This window comes from Lineus longissimus, chromosome 14 (genome assembly GCF_910592395.1).
Source record: "Lineus longissimus chromosome 14, tnLinLong1.2, whole genome shotgun sequence".
Taxonomy (NCBI): Eukaryota; Metazoa; Nemertea; class Pilidiophora; order Heteronemertea; family Lineidae; genus Lineus; species Lineus longissimus.
Window position 1 is genome coordinate 6,076,668 of NC_088321.1, and position 20,377 is coordinate 6,097,044.

A 20,377-nucleotide genomic window follows, 5' to 3' on the forward strand; every position below is an offset into this window, starting at 1 on the left:
AGAAGTCTTCTATTTCCGATACATTGTACCAATTATTTGGGAAATTACACTGTAAATTTTGTCTAGTCAGCTTGTGGAAAATTTTACAGAAGAGGGTGTGTCTGTAGGAGAAAAGCCTAGATGTGTACAAGTGATGCGTCTACACAAGTGGATTTTAGTGGAAACACCCTCAACTGACACTTTCACATTGGCACCTGCTCATGTGAAATATTTTGACAGCAATGAGCAAAAAAGCTGTTAAAATGTAGTGAAGTCCGAGTTGCTTTGAATATGGATAGCCCTAGACCAATCACAAACATGGACTGTAGACAGTGGCAGGCAGTAACATTGTCGCATAATTAAACAACTCGTCATGTCTGCATGTATACTGGCTTATTTGGCACTTGAAGACGTCCGATAATCTCTCAGCATGGCTTGTGAGTGTTCACTCGTGAGGTGACGGAGTGGTTCCCATGTATCATCTTGTGGACCGTCGTAGCCAACCCACTTCACTCGATATTCGAGAACACCCTTATTTTTTCGGTGCTTTTAGATCTTCTCGACTATACCTGAAATATATTTGGAAAAAGTTGTAAAGAGATACCAGAACAAAAATTACATTCATTGACATTTAATGATGAGTTCTGCTGTATTTGCCAAATCCCCTAAGACCTTTCTTGCAGCAACCGCAACAATATGTTTTTGCTACAATATTGAAGCTGCCTGTATATCACTATTTCATTGAAGGAATTCATAATTCTTTGTCATATATTGTACTGGTAAAATGACTTTTGATGCTTATTATTGCAAAAAAAGGGATCATTTTTTAGGCCAAATAGGTGATTTTAACCATTTCAAAAACACTTCGTGCATACTGGATTAAGATTGGATGCATGAAATAATCTACCATTGGTTGGACTCTAGGAATAAGAATCCTAAAATGTACCTTGGTTCGAAGATGCAAGTTTGGCTACATCTTCGCTTAATTGCTCGTCTGCATCCTAGAAGAGTGAATGGAAATGGTTTGAATAAAATGTTTCAATGTTTGTAGTGAGGTTAGAAAGAATATTCTAAAATACCTTGGTACCGTAAAGTCAACTTTTAAATGGAAAATGCATAAGCCTCGTTCTGAGAGTGGAGTGTTTTGGACACGCAACCAAGATGCTCTACCAAAGTTCCCTCGGGTTGCACTAAAATGTGGAAACCATGCACACAGCTCACTTCAGAAGTTTGAGGCTCTCAAAACACTGCTTCAAACACAAATCAGCCAAGGAAGCATCAACCACCCTAAGTTTTTTAATGAGCACTACACATATTTGCTGAGAAAAACGCTCCAAATAGCCCATTTGCGCGGATTTTAGCATCACTTGAGCGAGCCGATCCGGACTTCCTATACGCGCTGCCGTAACATAATGTAAACAATGGCGCTACCGGCGCTCCGGGCAGGCGATGGATGGAATCTGCCAAATTCGCACATATTCAAGTTATTTCGTGGCCTATCTTTTTAAGTTTGAGGTATTTTAGAATAGAAATTGAACCCTCGGCTTCGGACCTTGGTTGAGTTACCAAGACACTCTCGGGTGGAGCTAAAATTTCGTCCAAACCCTCGCCTGTCGGCTCGGGTTTGGACTGTATTTTAGCTCCACCCTCGAGTGTCTTGGTAACTCAACCAAGGTCCTCCGCCTCGGGTTCAATTCCTTAAGCAACAAATTGCGATCAATATAATGTAGCTATTTAATGAAGAGATTTAAAACAATGATCAAATCAATGTTTTAAACATGAATAAGAATAATTTAGAAAACACTTCTGCTCCTACCAGTTTCGCTGACTTCTTCTTTCTCATGCCAACCCTGGATTTTGTGTTCTTCATCCGAACTCCCAATTCCTCCTCCCTGCTGACTCCTAAAGATTAGAAAAATAATGATGAGCACAATAATGGTTACTTCACAGGGTAAAAGTGCTATTCAAAAGTTGCCTTTATCATGAAAATAACTGTTGGCCAGTGCCAATCATGTTACCACTGTACCTAAACTAATAGATGTCTCTCACCACTTAATATATATAATCATCTTTATTCATGTAAATTAAATTACATTACAAATGTGCAAAAGTGCAAGTGCAACAAAAGTACAAAAAGTGATGACAAAGAAATGAAAGACCCTCCCAATCCCTACATATAAGGCATAGACATTTACAGGGCTACCCAGTACAGAGTACCCCAAGAATTACATTCATATTATCGATATCTATCCTCGAAAGTGTGTCTCCATACATTAAAAAATCTCTGATAACAGCAGCAGTTTGCTGCAGTCTATAAAACTCCGCCTTTAAAGGTACCTTGAAAGTTGGAGGAACGTGGTTCCTGGGTATATCTAACTCACTAGCCAAGTGTGAGGGTGTATTTGATACATTGGAGCCACTGCCATTCAAAGAAAGCGTACTCGCAAGATTAACATAGATATTGGAATTGTTTACAGCCTTACGATAAAAGTTTAAAAATCTGTTTTGTAACAATGTTTTTATTGAACAGGTATCTCATATTAGTGGCAAAAGGGCACAATGAGTCCGAGGGTGAAGTCTGCATAATTTCCGCACCGCTTTTCTCCATGCTGTATATAATACGCCTACTACTTTATTATTTAAATCCTTCAGGACTGTACCATAGAGTGACATGCAATATGAGTAAAAAAGTTTGATTTTTGTTTCAAAATTGCAAAAATAAAACTTTGATATGAGGACATTTACCCGCCTATTGAAATCTGATACTGTTTTATGTATGTCTTGATTATTTACCCTCAGTCCAATTAAGTTTCCTAAATGGAGAGCAGTAGCTTCAGCAGTTACAGGAATACCCTGAAAAGTGATAACTATTGGTATAAGATTTCCACCACCTGGTTCCAGACAGAAATATAACAACTGACAAGTTTAGAAGGGGCAGTGTTGTAGTTTTCTGCGGCATCTCGCTTGATGAAAACAAATAAAGGAAACAATGTTAATATTTTTCCACACAGCACATTGTACTTACTTGGGTTCACCGACTTCTTGAACGCACTGCCCTTGTTATCCTGAAAGACATTGTAAAATGATCGGTATATCAGTATGTAAACAAAAGTATCTTCGAAGTATGCTGCATTTTGTGAATTGCCCAAAGTACAATTTCAATGGTTCACCAAGACTCTGATTGCATTGAACAGATTATGAAGATGAATTGTGTCTTTTTCTAGATGAAGGTTATTAAAAAACAGTGCAAGAAAAACAGAACAGGCCATAGTTAATTCTTCTACTTCCAGATTATGCGAAAACACAAAAGTGCACATGTACATGTATGAATGAATGAGGAAATGACACACAGGGTAGGTCATATTGTCACAGGTAATCAGACAAAAAAATGAAAATATGTTACAGTATGAGACCAATGGATCTTTTTTCAAAATTGCTCTTGGTGATAATATGTTGTAAAGGTACAGATAATATACTTACTCGAATGGAAGATTTCTTTGAAAATACTGCTGGTCGTGGCATAGGCAAGGGTAAAACTGGAGCAACTCCAAGCCCACCTCCCGCAAGGTAATTGAGCATGGCTGGATAAAAATAGTTAAGAAAGAATTAATTGCACCGCAACGATTGAAGAATATCTCCAACAATAATTGTAAGCAATACTCTGACGTTACTGGGACGGCGGAGTGGTGACCATTGCACTACAAAACCTAACGTTTTCAAATAACACCTTGATATAAATGCTTACCTGTAGCACTGCCACTGGGTTGAACTTCACTGGTGTTGGTCAATGGTAGAGATCCTTCTTCATCTAAGCTGAGGGTGTCTTCATCATCCATCACCAATACCTGTGGCATACTGCAAATGTAACACAGTGTCATTGTTTTACATAAATGCACGAACCAAGTAATTCAACCCTTAATGACGAAGAGGCTAATAAGCAAAGATGTCAATGTCGCATGATACCAGCTTAAAATCATTGAGTTTTTTAGGCAAATATTGGTGCCCATTTTCTCAGTTTTTGTAGTAAAAACATGTTTACTGGCCTCGAATTTAACAAAGGGCACCGCAATAAGGTGGACATTGCCCATTTAATGACATTTGTGTTATTTATCACAAAGACCAAAGTATCTGTCACCATTGAAGATCAGGTCAATTTGATAATGCTTCTACTTCTAGCAAATGTAGATAACAGGGACCCTCACCTAGAGGTGTCGGATGACATTTCTTCAGCAGCATAATGTGGTTGTTCAGGTAGGGTGCTTGATGCACTGTAAAAATCAAAAATTAAAAACTGAATAGCAAAACCAACAGATCAAGAGTGCGTGTAGAAGCACAAAAGGAGGTACATGTACATCGGTTGCTTAGTTTTTAGCTCAGCTGACAAAGTCAGCGGGGCTAGTCAAATAGCTATTCGATTGGTGTCCGTCCTTCTATCCTTCCATCTAGCCATCTGTAGACAAAGTTGGGCATTTTGTAATAATACAACCGAGGCACTTCAAATCTAGTCTTGCTTATAAACACCGCAGAAAATGTTGGTTACGGAAAACAATTTGCGCAATTCGACTCAAATTCAGCTCCCCAGGGGGCAAAATGCGTAAATGAAAAAACAATGATTTGACGCTCTATTCCAGCAGATAAAAGCTTGAAATAAAGTTGAAAAGGTCTTCATGATACAGAAGTTTTGATATAAAATAGATTAGAGTCGATTTATATCACCAGTTGGCGGTAGTGAGCAAAACTGTTGTTTGACCCGGTGTAACATCTGTGGTTGTTTCCCATGTGTCAGTGTTTCCAAACAATAGGCAGCTAGAGAGACCACGACTTTTCAATAGGGGGGATACACAGAAAAACTTGTCAATCTATTTTTGAGCGTTCCCAAACAATGAGGGTAAACACTCAAAAACAGAAACACTCAAAAACATTACACCAGGATGATTCCGCTTAAAATTCCCCGCCGCGAACTGACATGAAAACCTCGAACCAGGGAATACCGGACTGCTGGTATTGCCAGTGCATTCACTGTATGAACGGCTCGTCTGGGGTAAATTGAAATAAAGTTGAAAAGGTCTTCATGATACAGAAGTTTTGACATAAATAGATTAGAGTCAATTTATATCACCAGTTGGCGGTAGTGAGCAAAACTGTTGTTTGACCCGGTGTAACATCTGTGGTTGTTTCCCATGTGTCAGTGTTTCCAAACAATAGGCAGCTAGAGAGACCACGACTTTTCAATAGGGGGGATACACAGAAAAACTTGTCAATCTATTTTTGAGCGTTCCCAAACAATGAGGGGAAACACTCAAAAACAGAAACACTCAAAAACATTACACCGGGATGATTCCGCTTTAAATTTCCCGCCGGCGAAATTTTTTTCTGCAGGATACTTCTGCCACAGTGTACATCTGACAGCCAATCACAATTGGCGCGATCTTTGACGTCACACTGTTTATTTATGCATGATAATGCAAATACAATGGACGATACCGAGTCGCATGCCGAGTGCCACTTCAACTGTGAATGTGACAAAAGTTCATTGTCTGACCCCAATTATGCTCAACTCAAGGTTTGTGTCGTAGTGTTTAGGAATGAATTGCACAGATTCATTGTAAAATTGATGATATTATGCGTACGAAAGAGGCATCAGCTGATCTGATCGCTACATTGCAGTGCATGCATTGATTTGTGAAATTTTAAGGGGCAGTGACACTGACAGTGTTGCCAATGTTGATAATTATTAAAGGGACAGTGTATCCGATGTCTCGCGATTTGTGAAATTTTAAGGGGCAGTGACACTGACAGTGTTGCCAATGTTGATAATTATTAAAGGGACAGTGTATCCGATGTCTGCTGTTGAAGGTATCAGGCCTATTTTGGTAGTTTGAACATTGTTGAAGGGCCATTGTATAAAACACATTTTGACAAGCAAACAAAATAAATTGAATGGTGGCGCCACCTATGCATATACAGCAGAACTAGTTACACGGTTGACAGATAAACATTCAACCTCGGCTATTTTGCCGAGCACAGTGCGCCTTTAACAGACAAGTCCAATAAATACAGTCCACTCGACAATGAAAATACATGTTAAGATACTGCAAATAAATATATTTTAGCTAATATACTCCTCTAACCATTTGCTAACTTGTTCTTTCCAAGATTATCAGAACACGTGGCATTGTAGACATTGCGCCATGTGGAAAGATGACGTCAACAAAGACACGTGCTTGCCTTGAATTCTGATTGGCTGTCAGATGTACACTATGGCAGAAGTATCCTGCAGAAAAAAATTTCGCGTCCGCGAACTGACATGAAAACCTCGAACCAGGGAATACCCGACTGCTGGTATTGCCAGTGCATTCACTGTATGAACGGCTCGTCTGGGGTAAATTGACGAGGCGGCTCGACCCTCCACTGCGCGGTCGAGGTTACCTGGAGTACTATCATCAAGAAAATGGCGGTGACCTTTTTATTTCTACCGGAGCGATGATTTTGTAAGTGACAAATTTTCTTATTTAAGCCTTTACGGAAATGTATTTTGGTACGAAACTTCACACGTTTATAGAAAAGATCAACGAGAATGTGTTTAAATGCCCTCATAACGATGAGTTCAACGGAATTTGGTCAAAACAACCTTCGAATGGAGTCAACTTTCTTTGCGAAATTGAAGCGACTACCTCATTATTTATCGTAATTTATGCAGATCTGAGTCCAGCTGATTGTTGATGTTCTGATTTGTGTTCAAACTATTGGAAACTTCGGAAATTAGTTCTATTAGTTCTACTATTCTGCAGGAGTACATTATAGCCATTGATGTTGACAGCTAAAAGCACGAAAACTTTGTTTATTTATCAAACTGTATCGAGTGTTATCGAATCGAATGGATGTGTCGATCGTCGGGGCGGATTGATATGTGGTTTAAGGAATTGAACCCGAGGCGGAGGACCTTGGTTGAGTTACCAAGACACTCGAGGGTGGAGCTAAAATACAGTCCAAACCCGAGCCGACAGGCGAGGGTTTGGACGAAATTTTAGCTCCACCCGAGAGTGTCTTGGTAACTCAACCAAGGTCCGAAGCCGAGGGTTCAATTTCTATTCTAAAATACCTCAAACTTAAAAAGATAGGCCACGAAATAACTTGAATATGTGCGAATTTGGCAAATTCCATCCATCGCCTGCCCGGAGCGCCGGTAGCGCCGTTGTTTACATTATGTTACGGCAGCCCGTATAGGAAGTCCGGATCGGCTCGCTCAAGTGACGCTAAAATCCGCGCAAATGGGCTATTTGGAGCGTTTTTCTCAGCAAATATGTGTAGTGCTCATTAAAAAACTTAGGGTGGTTGATGCTTCCTTGGCTGATTTGTGTTTGAAGCAGTGTTTTGAGAGCCTCAAACTTCTGAAGTGAGCTGTGTGCATGGTTCCACATTTTAGTGCAACCCGAGGGAACTTTGGTAGAGCATCTTGGTTGCGTGTCCAAAACACTCCACTCTCAGAACGAGGCTTATGCATTTTCCATTTAAAAGTTGACTTTACGGTACCAAGGTATTTTAGAAAGTGCGTCCAAGGCGATTAGGTCATTCAGTTAGTTTGAGAAAGATCATGATCATGAAGATGCGTGTTGTGTTATCATAACCGGAAAATAATTGGGTCTGTGAAGTTGGCTCCCAGTTCCCAGTTCCCAGTTCGCAGTTCCTTATTCGTACCCATGTTTGGGTACGAATTTGGGTACACATAAGGAACTAGGAAATGGGCTAAGCATTTCCCAGTTCCCAATTCAAATTTCTTTCAAATATTAACCCTCCAAAGTCCGATAACTCAACTTGGTGGTTTTAACCCTTTCCTACCAACCTCCCGATTCAACTATCAGTGACTTTAACATTTTCTGACACATTTCTCAGTTCAAAATGCCAGTTCCTTATTCGTCTTAACGCATTTTAACCCTCTATAACTCCACTTCCCGATTCAAATGCTGGCTTCCGATTCAGCTGCAAGTCTCTTTAACCCTTTTTGACTCCATTTCCCGGTTCAAAATGCCACCTCCTTATTCGTCTTAACTCATTTTAACCCTCTATAACTCCATTTCCCTATTCAAATGCTGGCTCCCGATTCAGCTGCAAGTCTCTTTAACCCTTTCTGACTCCATTTCATTCATTTGCAAGTCTCTTTAACCCTTTCTGACTCCATTTCCCAGTTCAAAATGCCCAGTTCCTTATTCGTCTTAACTCATTTTAACCCTATATAACTCCATTTCCCTATTCAAATACTGGCTCCCGATTCAGCTACAAGTCACTTTAACCCTTTCTGACTCCATTTCATTCCTTTGCATTTCACTTGAACCATTTCTTAGCCCATTTCCCGGTTCAAAAGCCAGCTACTTCGCCCACCCATTGAAGCATGGTGAGGTTACAGGTTAGCGATGGTATTATCACCACAGCTGTTTCAGCTGGAATTGAAGTACAAGTTTTACCAGATTACGCTCTGCAGGGAGGTGCGACACCAAAGTATCAATTGCTATTCCAATAAACAGCCCAGTTCCTCACCCCAGACAGCTTTCGGAACGTGCGAAGATTACATAATAGGCCTGAATTCACCCATGTATGCCCTCAGTTTTGCTGTAGTAATTAGGATTATATGTATTGATTAGAATCAACTTGGCGTGAACCAAGTTTTGTGTATTATATTTCGGCTGCCATCTTGAATAGTAGGCCTGTGCCAGCATTGCAAAGTTAGCTAAAGGATGACTTTGATGGCATTTTTCTGTGCAAACGTTGATGATTGTTTACACTCCCTTTAAGTTTCAGCAGATGCACTAAATCTTCAGAAAATGACAATTATATCCATGACTTCTGACTTAGCTATGTATTTTTATAATAAAATGGGGTTTTCCTTGAAAAAAAAATTCACTGGTCCTTTTTTTATTGATTCCTCATGACACTTTTTTCATGTGCTTTTGAAAGATATATTATTCCCTCATAAGAGATGGTACCTATAAAGTGTTATAAATATGATGCAATTCTTTAGCGAAAAAAGGTTTAACCTGATAGTGATATATGTGTGGGGGTTAAAATGATGATTGGCTGTACCTTGAGTTCAAAATCACAACTAAACCTGCCTTCTTCATACTACATGTACACTGGTATAGGACATGTCATAACCAACATATAGGCGAGGGATGTGACCGTCACACATCCAGCTTAGTGTCCCTGAACCAAGATGAGACAAGCAGTATAGGACTCTGTATAGGATATGTCATAACCTATATCATGGGCAAGGGATGTGACCATCTCGCTCGTCTTGGTGTCCTGAACCTCGATGGGACAAGCATAGGACACCCAATAACCAAGGACACCTCATAACCAATATCATGGGCAAGGGATGTGACTGTCTTACCCGGCTTGGTGTCCCTGAACCACGATGGGACTAAAGGACACCTCATAACCAATATCATGGGCAAGAGATGTCCCTGAACCAAGATGGGACTAAAGGACACCTCATAACCAATATCATGGGCAAGAGATGTGACTGTCTTACCCGGCTTGGTGTCCCTGAACCATGATGGGACTATAGGACACCTCATAAACAATATCATGGGAAAGAGATGTCCCTGAACCAAGATGGGACTAAAGGACACCTCATAAACAATATCATGGGCAAGGGATGTGACTGTCTTACCCGGCTTGGTGTCCCTGAACCATGATGGGACTATAGGACACCTCATAACCAATATCATGGGCAAGAGATGTGACTGTCTTACCCGGCTTGGTGTCCCTGAACCACGATGGTACTATAGGACACCTCATAACCAATATCATGGGCAAGGGATGTGACTGTCTTACCCGGCTTGGTGTCCCTGAACCATGATGGGACTATAGGACACCTCATAACCAATATCATGGGCAAGGGATGTCCCTGAACCAAGATGGGACTATAGGACACCTCATAACCAATATCATGGGCAAGAGATGTCCCTGAACCAAGATGGGACTATAGGACACCTCATAACCAATATCATGGGCAAGGGATGTGACTGTCTTACCCGGCTTGGTGTCCCTGAATCACGATGGGACTATAGGACACTTCATAACCAATATCATGGGCAAGAGATGTCCCTGAACCAAGATGGGACTATAGGACACCTCATAACCAATATCATGGGCAAGGGATGTGACTGTCTTACCCGGCTTGGTGTCCCTGAACCACGATGCGATTAAAATGAGTTAAGACGAATAAGTAGCTGGCTTTTGAACCGGGAAATGGGCTAAGAAATGGTTCAAGTGAAATGCAAAGGAATGAAATGGAGTCAGAAAGGGTTAAAGTGACTTGTAGCTGAATCGGGAGCCAGTATTTGAATAGGGAAATGGAGTTATATAGGGTTAAAATGAGTTAAGACGAATAAGGAACTGGGCATTTTGAACTGGGAAATGGAGTCAGAAAGGGTTAAAGAGACTTGCAAATGAATGAAATCGAGTCAGAAAGGGTTAAAGTGACTTGTAGCTGAATTGGGAGCCAGTATTTGAATAGGGAAATGGACTTATAGAGGGTTAAAATGAGTTAAGACGAATAAGGAACTGGGCATTTTGAACTGGGAAATGGAGTCAGAAAGGGTTAAAGAGACTTGCAAATGAATGAAATGGAGTCAGAAAGGGTTAAAGTGACTTGTAGCTGAATTGGGAGCCAGTATTTGAATAGGGAAATGGACTTATAGAGGGTTAAAATGAGTTAAAACGAATAAGGAGCTGGCATTTTGAACCGGGAAATGGAGTCAGAAAGGGTTAAAGTGACTTGCAAATGAATGAAATGGAGTCAGAAAGGGTTAACGTGACTTGTAGCTGAATCGGGAGTCAGCATTTGAATAGGGAAATGGACTTATAGAGGGTTGAAATGAGTTAAGACGAATAAGGAACTGAGCATTTTGAACCGGGAAATGGAGTCAGAAAGGGTTAAAGTGACTTGCAAATGAATGAAATGGAGTCAGAAAGGGTTAACGTGACTTGTAGCTGAATCGGGAGTCAGCATTTGAATAGGGAAATGGACTTATAGAGGGTTGAAATGAGTTAAGACGAATAAGGAACTGGCATTTTGAACCGGGAAATGGAGTCAGAAAGGGTTAAAGTGACTTGCAAATGAATGAAATGGAGTCAGAAAGGGTTAAAGTGACTAGTAGCTGAATTGGGAGTCAGCATTTGAATAGGGAAATGGAGTTATATTGGGTTAAAATGAGTTTAGACGAATAAGGAACTGGCATTTTGAACCGGGAAATGGAGTCAGAAAGGGTTGAAGTGACTTGCAAATGAATGAAATGGAGTCAGAAAGGGTTAAAGTGACTAGTAGCTGAATTGGGAGCCAGCATTTGAATAGGGAAATGGAGTTATATAGGGTTAAAATGAGTTAAAACGAATAAGGAACTGGCATTTTGAACTGGGAAATGGAGTCAAAAAGGGTTAAAGTGACTTGCAAATCAAGGACGATACCGCGGTGACGTCACGGCTTTTCCAAGATGGCACTGCATATTGTAAACAAACCCGATCCACGGCATTTTGAACTGGGAAATGGAGTCAGAAAGGGTTAAAGTGACTTGCAAATGAATGAAATGGAGTCAGAAAGGGTCAAAGTGACTTGTAGCTGAATCGGGAGCCAGCATTTGAATAGGGAAATGGAGTTATATAGGGTTAAAATGAGTTAGGACGAATAAGGAGCTGGCATTTTGAACCGGGAAATGGAGTCAGAAAGGGTTAAAGTGACTTGTAGCTGAATCGGGAGCCAGCATTTGAATAGGGAAATGGAGTTATATAGGGTTAAAATGAGCTAAGACGAATAAGGAGCTGGCATTTTGAACCGGGAAATGGAGTCAGAAAGGGTTAAAGAGACTTGTAGCTGAATCGGGAGCCAGTATTTGAATAGGGAAATGGAGTTATATAGGGTTAAAATGAGTTAAGACGAATAAGGAACTGGGCATTTTGAACTGGGAAATGGAGTCAGAAAGGGTTAAAGAGACTTGCAAATGAATGAAATCGAGTCAGAAAGGGTTAAAGTGACTTGTAGCTGAATTGGGAGCCAGTATTTGAATAGGGAAATGGACTTATAGAGGGTTAAAATGAGTTAAGACGAATAAGGAACTGGGCATTTTGAACTGGGAAATGGAGTCAGAAAGGGTTAAAGAGACTTGCAAATGAATGAAATGGAGTCAGAAAGGGTTAAAGTGACTTGTAGCTGAATTGGGAGCCAGTATTTGAATAGGGAAATGGACTTATAGAGGGTTAAAATGAGTTAAAACGAATAAGGAGCTGGCATTTTGAACCGGGAAATGGAGTCAGAAAGGGTTAAAGTGACTTGCAAATGAATGAAATGGAGTCAGAAAGGGTTAACGTGACTTGTAGCTGAATCGGGAGTCAGCATTTGAATAGGGAAATGGACTTATAGAGGGTTGAAATGAGTTAAGACGAATAAGGAACTGAGCATTTTGAACCGGGAAATGGAGTCAGAAAGGGTTAAAGTGACTTGCAAATGAATGAAATGGAGTCAGAAAGGGTTAACGTGACTTGTAGCTGAATCGGGAGTCAGCATTTGAATAGGGAAATGGACTTATAGAGGGTTGAAATGAGTTAAGACGAATAAGGAACTGGCATTTTGAACCGGGAAATGGAGTCAGAAAGGGTTAAAGTGACTTGCAAATGAATGAAATGGAGTCAGAAAGGGTTAAAGTGACTAGTAGCTGAATTGGGAGTCAGCATTTGAATAGGGAAATGGAGTTATATAGGGTTAAAATGAGTTTAGACGAATAAGGAACTGGCATTTTGAACCGGGAAATGGAGTCAGAAAGGGTTGAAGTGACTTGCAAATGAATGAAATGGAGTCAGAAAGGGTTAAAGTGACTAGTAGCTGAATTGGGAGCCAGCATTTGAATAGGGAAATGGAGTTATATAGGGTTAAAATGAGTTAAAACGAATAAGGAACTGGCATTTTGAACTGGGAAATGGAGTCAAAAAGGGTTAAAGTGACTTGCAAATCAAGGACGATACCGCGGTGACGTCACGGCTTTTCCAAGATGGCACTGCATATTGTAAACAAACCCGATCCACGGCATTTTGAACTGGGAAATGGAGTCAGAAAGGGTTAAAGTGACTTGCAAATGAATGAAATGGAGTCAGAAAGGGTCAAAGTGACTTGTAGCTGAATCGGGAGCCAGCATTTGAATAGGGAAATGGAGTTATATAGGGTTAAAATGAGTTAGGACGAATAAGGAGCTGGCATTTTGAACCGGGAAATGGAGTCAGAAAGGGTTAAAGTGACTTGTAGCTGAATCGGGAGCCAGCATTTGAATAGGGAAATGGAGTTATATAGGGTTAAAATGAGCTAAGACGAATAAGGAGCTGGCATTTTGAACCGGGAAATGGAGTCAGAAAGGGTTAAAGAGACTTGCAGCTGAATCGGGAGCCAGCATTTGAATAGGGAAATGGAGTTATATAGGTTACAGGAAAATTCGTCCCCGGATAATTCGTCCCCGGAAAATTCGTCCCCGCAAATTCGTCCCCGGATAATTCGTCCCCAAGGAAAATTCGTCCCCGGAAAATTCGTCCCCGAGGATAATTCGTCCCCGGAAAATTTGTCCCCGAGGATAATTCGTCCCTGGAAAGTTCGTCCCCGAGGATAATTCGTCTCCAGAATATTTTACAAAGTTGAAAGTTTCTGACTTTACTTTCTAAGACTCTTAAGTCTTGTCGAATGGACTGTAGTAATAACTACTACTTTCGATTTTTCTCATTCAGTGTAACGTCTCTCTTTACTACCATACTAGCTAGTTACCTACCCCACTATTTATATAGTAGGTAGAGTTAGGCAGGCGAAATATTTTATTGAAGAGTTTAGAGCTTTTCTTTCATTCTGACCAGTAAAAATACTTATTTGAAAAAAAAAATTATTTCACCTGCCTACCCCTACCTACTATGAAAAGAGTGGAGTAGGTAACTAGCTAGTAGGGTAGTATTAAGTGGTAAAGAGAGATATAATGAATGAGAAAAGTCGAAAGTAGTAAGTAGTAGTATTCCTAGAAAGTGATGTCAGAAACTTTCAACTTTTGTTCAATTTTCCAGGGACGAATTATCTTCGAGGACGAATTTCCCAGGGACGAATTATCCTAGGGGACATATTTTCCGGGGACGAAATTTTCCTCGGGGACGAATTTTCCAGGGACGAATTATCCTCGGGGACGAATTCCCCAGGGACGAATTATCCTCGGGGACGAATTATCCGGGGACGAATTATCCGGGGACGAATTTTCCTCGGGGACGAATTTTCTGGGGACGAATTTTCCTAGGGGACGAATTTTCCGGGGACGAGTTTTCCGGGGACGAATTTTCCGGGGACGAATTTTCCTAGAGCCAGTTATATAGGGTTAAAATGAGCTAAGACGAATAAGGAGCTGGCATTTTGAACCGGGAAATGGAGTAAAAAAGGGTTAAAGTGACTTGCAAATCAAGGACGATACCGCGGTGACGTCACAGCTTTTCCAAGATGGCGCTGCATATTGTAAACAAACTCGATCCAGGGCACTTTGAACTGGGAAATGGAGTCAGAAAGGGTTAAAGAGACTTGCAAATGAATGAAATGGAGTCAGAAAGGGTTAAAGTGACTGTAAATGAATCGGGAAATGGAGTTATAAAGGGTTAAAACGAGTTAAGACGAATAAGGAGCTGGTATTTTGAACCGGGAAATGGGTCAGAAAGGGTTAAAGTCACTGATAGTTGAATCGAGAAAGGGTTAAAACCACCAAGTTGAGTTATCGGACTGTGGAGGGTTAATATTTGAAAGAAATTTGAATTGGGAACTGGGAATAAATGCTTAGCCCATTTCGTACCCAAACACACCATGTTTCAAAATGGGTACGAATAACGAACTGGGAACTGGGAACTGGGAACTGGGAGCCAACTTCACAGACCCAAAATAATTTGAAGTTATTAATGGTGTTGTCATTGCCATTTTTTGCATGGAATGATAGTTCGAGAGCTCTCATCGACGTATTCAGCATTGACGGAAAGTAGGTCCAGAGTTGGCAACACGCCAGCTGTCTCACATGTTCCTCCTGGAGTCACCAGGTGCTACAGCCAACACTGTACAATCACTTTGACGTCTTGTAATAATCTTTGCCAAATCAGTGATTCTTATATAATTTACTCCATGATTGCAATTAACCTTTGTTAAATTCCAATCACCTGCAGGTCAGGTCAATCTTTTACCAATAAAGTTAATTTTCTTAAGCGCCTCTTTATCTTACTTCTTCACATACAGGGCATCCCAAACACTTTGCTAAATCCACTACCCCCCCCCCCCCCCCCATTTCAAGTTGGTATTGCACCAGACCCAAGCTCAACGGTACACTGATCATGTAAGTGTCCAAATACCTTTTCAGGACATACTAGTATGAGGACATCAATTTTGATACCAGAAGGAAAACCAATCCTGTCCGTGTGTCACTGTGACATAGATCCTGGCTCTATTGGAAATGTCACACTCGCACTGCATTACTTCATGTGATGTCACTTACATCTTTCACAGTTGACAAATTGAAGCATCCATGGTTATTGTAACTATATAGTCCTTGCCAAATCTATCTAAAAGTATCAGTAAAACTGCCGGCGGGCAGAAAATTCATGCTGCATACCGTCTGCAGACTGGGGGTTTTCTCATGAGTCAATAGAATCTAAGGTTTGGAATTAGGGGACCATATCAGTAGTTGCTTTGCGCCAACTTTTTTTCAAAGTTTGTTTTCTTATATTTGAATTACCTGTGAATCATCTTGCAGGAAGATTTTTTTGGGTGTGCATGACAGATGACGTACTTAATACAGAACATGTATATTGTATCGGCCTGTTGTGCCTGTATGGGCGGTTATTACCGCAAATAAAGACAAACCAAAGCAAAGACACTTGTGTAGCATTTGAAGGACACGTAGATTGATACTCCTATGTGTGCCACATCAAAGACATCTGGACCATACACCACATCAAAGATAACGATGCGAAGTCAACAGGCGGCGCCACTGTAGATTGCTGGCGGCCGTATGATGTTATTTGCAACCTCTCTCCTATGGCAAGCCGTTTGCTTCAAAAAGTCGAAATGATTTTTTTTCTAGTCGAAATGATTTTTTTCTAGTCAAGATATTTTTTTTAAGTCAAGAAAAAAAATTTGAAATTAAATTTTTTTTCAAGTCGAGATATTTATTTTTCTTCTCATTTAACTTATTGAAGTTGAATCAATTAATAAAAATTTCACTGCGAGAAAAAAATGATTATAAAAATAAACATAGTCGCTTATATCAACAAAAACCTATAGTTGTCGAAATCGTTTTTACTTTTCCCAAGACGGTGGCGCCGCCTGTTGACTTCGCATCGTTATCTTTGATGTGGTGCATGGTCCAGATGTCTTTGATGTGGCACACATTGGAGTATCAATCTACGTGTCCTTGATATGCTACACAAGTGTCTTTGCTTTGGTTTGTCTTTATTTGCGGTAATAACCGCCCATATGCCTCCTGCGCCTGGTTGATTGGCCGGCACGGTTGTGTTCGTTTCAAAGGCAGCATTTCATGATAAAAAGTGCTGAATGACATGAGTAAATATAATTAAAGATAACAGAATGAAGAAACCAAGTGGGAACAGAAAACCATTGTATATCAAACACCCACCTTGACAGTTCTCCTCTGTCTCTTGATGTTAAGTGAAAATACCGGCCTCTTTGACATTCTAAACAGGTGTTGTTAGGCCAAATAAAAAATGTTTTCAGGCAAATGTTTATTACTACAGTCCTGGTCACAAGATACATCCTAGCTGATTAGCATCATGTAGGCCCTACGTGCTAAATCCGTGCGAGTCACACATACATGTAGCGTGCCAGTGGATGCACTTGGTTCACAGTTAAAGGAATTTAGGCCTACACCCCAACTCGTGGTTTATCGCAAAGCCTGTTTGCACAACGGCCTAGATAATCTTTGTTCTACCGTTTGGCATATACCTGAAATGGCCTCTTATTTTTTGGTGTGAAAATCACATGGCAACTGTTGAGATGGTCCCCTAATTCCAGATCTTCATTTTAATACAGAAGTTGGCTGAAAGCAACTGCTGATATGGTCCCCTAATTCCAGACCTTAGATTCTATTGACTCATGAGAAAAACCCCAGTCTGCAGACGGTATGCAGCAGGCATTTTCTGCCCGCCGGTAAAACTGCTAAACTATGAATTGTATCTGCTTACTCAGCTGAGCGCCAGGCCCTTGGGCCTCTTGTTGGTAATTAAAACGCAAGGATCCAGCATGGTCTCGCATACAACCACGCCTGGAGAAAGTTCCTCAAAACTGACATGACTTTGGAAAATTGAACTTACATGTTTAATACAATTTTTAAATTCGGAATCACTGCCAGGAGTTCTGCCATCTTTGCCTTCCCCATGCTCCCCATAGAGCGTGGTATTTGCAGTCCATCGGGTAAGCCATGAACAGTGACCATCCATTTGTGATGATCGCTGTTTTAAAGGGAAACGAGCCCTACCAGTGGAAGCGCCTGAAAAAATATATGAATTTAAATTGACAATGAATAGGATTCAACAAGTTATGCAAGTTAATTCAATTTGTCACTGATGACATCGTTACAACCAAAAGCATAACAGTAATCCAGGAAGATAATAAAAATATCAAAGTTAGTGACAGGCAGTCTTTACCAATTTACCTACTAAGCTTTTTTATGAAATAAATTACCGGAATTCACATAAAATTCACAATGGAAGATTTTTTTCATAAAATAAATAGAAATGTGACATATTATGGGCAAAATAGAAATACTGAAGTAGCATGAACACGTTGCGTCAACTGAAAATTTATGAAGTAAACCAAAATAAAAATAACTTACAATAAGCAATATTAAGGGCCTCTCGAACCTTCTTTTCAAGGTCTTCAGATTCACCCAAAGTGCTGGTTCCAACTGCAGTCACTCCTTGGTTCCCCGACTGGTCAAGTTCAAGTGGGTGCCTTCTGGTTGCTCCTTGAAACCCCTGATTGATTTCTGTGGAGACCGGCGTAATAATTTGATATCCCACAGCGCTTTAACAGTTACGTTACTGAGGAGCGCTATATAAATGCGTCACATTATTATATTATTATACAATACATCTGAAAGTTAAGGACAACAATAATTTGTAAGATTTTAGAATATGGCTGCAATAAAACTTAAAAAGACAAACCATAAGCTTTAAAAAAGGAATAAACTGATAGGTTCAAGACCTAGTTAGTATGTGTGCCTGAACACAATCATTGTGCAATACGGTTAGTAAGTACCAAACCAGCTCCTCTACACAAAGCAAACCATTCCCTTTTCAATGACGCATAGGTGCAATGAGAAATCGACCAGCAATGATTAGTGAACAAACTTTAGACAGTGCTTACCAGATCTACAGTGGAGACGGAAATTTGTCACATTACTGGGGCACTTTCCCAGGAAGACTTTTCCTTTCCCATTGCCCAGGGCCACATCTTTCCCCGACTTCACGCCTCAACTAAGGAGGAAGACATCCGTTCCGTAAGTCCCCAGTTCTTGACACTGCAAAATTAAAAACAGCCAGGATTGAGAAATAAAAGAAAAAGCTCTGAAAAGAAGCAGGGTAGAACTTAAACAGGTCATGTAAACTTTTCACAATATGCCTAATTGTTCATGCAACTGAGTTCTTAAGACAATCTTCAGCAGCAACAACTTCAACATCTAACAATGTCTTTTGAGTGTGTTTATTCGTTTAACAATGGCTAAAGTCTCCACTGAGAATATTTTTGGGTTTCAGAATTATGCAATAATATTAATAAGTATTGTTCACCGACTGCAACAGAGAGATCAGGAGCAGAAATCTGATGGCACACAAAGGTTGTGGCACAAGGCTGCATTAAGAGCACTGCCACCAATATCTTACTCTCAATTTCAATGGTGAACACATCAACACATCTTAAAGTACTACACAATTGGGTGTCATACTGGGTAAGCAATTTGCTTAAAATGTATTTGAAGTAAAATAGCAGTACTTACAGCTTCATCCAATTTTCTCCAAAGAAATTCTACCCTGGCCATCCTCTCCCTTTCATTCGTTGGTCGTACGTCCAATAGTTCCCTTTTATCTTGGTAGCCTTTTTTGGCCGTGGCAGAAAGGGCATTCCACTCCTTGGCCCAAGTCCGAAATTGTTCACCAGGAGAGGTTTACCTGATGGATAGAAGATTGACAGGTTCACAAGTTATCCTACGTCTTTTCCAGCACCAGAAAACTGTTGCTGGTCATGGAATACTACTTTTAAACTATTGAACACTAATTTTCTGAAATGAGGAGAAATATTCACCTTTCATGGTTTTATTTTATCTTTAATAAATATGTTGTATGCGCTTGGTTTTCTCTTCTATATCGTGCCGAGGCGAACAGGTGTCTTTGAAGTGAAGGTGAAGTACTGAAATTGATAAAATGAAACAAATCATTGTGCATGTTATTCTGCAGTCTGCAATTGTACCATCCTCTTTTAAAAACTCACATTGAAAAGGGTACAATTGCAGATTTCTGGTAAAGGCATTGTTTTTGTAGTTAAGGCAATCATCAACAATATATGGTTATCATATTTAAACGGTGCCAAGAGTATCATTGAGAGTGGTGATTAGATATCCAGATGAAAAAGAATGTCAAATGTTTCTGGACAAACAGGTCTCAGCAATCCCACAGAAGTGATATTTTCAGAGACAGCTGTCACATTATTTGGATTTAACTAAATCCTAAAACTTCAAAAACTATTCTGATTTAATATGAAACATACCTTCACATTCTTGTACATCAAACCCAATTCTTTCGCAACCTCTTCAATTTTGCTATGATTATACTTTTGGTAGTTTTCAAACCATCTTTGTAGTACTGAATTAATTACTTTCGCTGATGATCTGTGAATTTTACTCGAGATCAGGAAGAAATATGCTGAAATGAAGAAGTGTGTAGCGGTAAAGGGCTTATATATTTGTCACCGTATAAACGTCGCAACTCTGAACTCAAACCGGAACCCAAAGACTAAACCAACTAAGATATCTTTTTACATTATTTATTACCCACGTCACTCTAACTTCTTATCTTCAACCGACACTGAAACATTATAAAATTATGTGCACAACAAAGTATCAACAAGAGTTGATATGAAAGAATCTTACCACACTATGAGACCAAGGGTGAAGGCAACTAATCGTGATCTAAAATGCTCTGGCACTTTTCAAGAGAACGTCTTGTTTAGCTACAGAGTGCGGAGGATGGATTTCTGGATCTGCCAGGACTCACTCAAAACATCTAAACATCATCATTTATACTTAATTACACACACCCCTAATGGGTAAATAGCCCAGCCCAAATA

At 40.1% G+C, this 20,377-nt stretch overlaps 1 protein-coding gene across 1 annotated transcript; it reads right to left on the reverse strand.

Moving 5' to 3' along the window:
- Positions 1-343: 343 nt before the first annotated feature.
- Positions 344-20,034, reverse strand: LOC135498596 (uncharacterized). Its single transcript, XM_064788916.1, has 13 exons — positions 19,799-20,034; positions 19,337-19,441; positions 19,032-19,203; positions 18,404-18,557; positions 17,871-18,130; positions 17,350-17,525; positions 4,182-4,247; positions 3,725-3,834; positions 3,460-3,560; positions 3,005-3,044; positions 1,796-1,881; positions 926-980; positions 344-548 (listed from the first exon to the last, which is right to left on the reverse strand). Exons 6-13 carry the CDS (start codon positions 17,469-17,471, stop codon positions 529-531), a joined length of 600 nt encoding a protein of 199 aa, XP_064644986.1. The 5' UTR covers positions 17,472-17,525; positions 17,871-18,130; positions 18,404-18,557; positions 19,032-19,203; positions 19,337-19,441; positions 19,799-20,034; the 3' UTR covers positions 344-528.
- Positions 20,035-20,377: the final 343 nt, after the last annotated feature.

What these genes read in the sequence shown, in the direction of transcription:
- LOC135498596 (XM_064788916.1), bottom strand. Translation starts at nt 17,471, where the DNA reads ATGGTCACTGTTCATGGCTTACCCGATGGACTGCAAATACCACGCTCT. An exon ending in TTAAAAATTGTATTAAACAT is followed by an intron (nt 4,248 to 17,349) that starts GTAAGTTCAATT and finishes TGATTTTTACAG; the next exon opens with TGCATCAAGCACCCTACCTG. An exon ending in ATGTCATCCGACACCTCTAG is followed by an intron (nt 3,835 to 4,181) that starts GTGAGGGTCCCT and finishes TTACATTTGCAG; the next exon opens with TATGCCACAGGTATTGGTGA.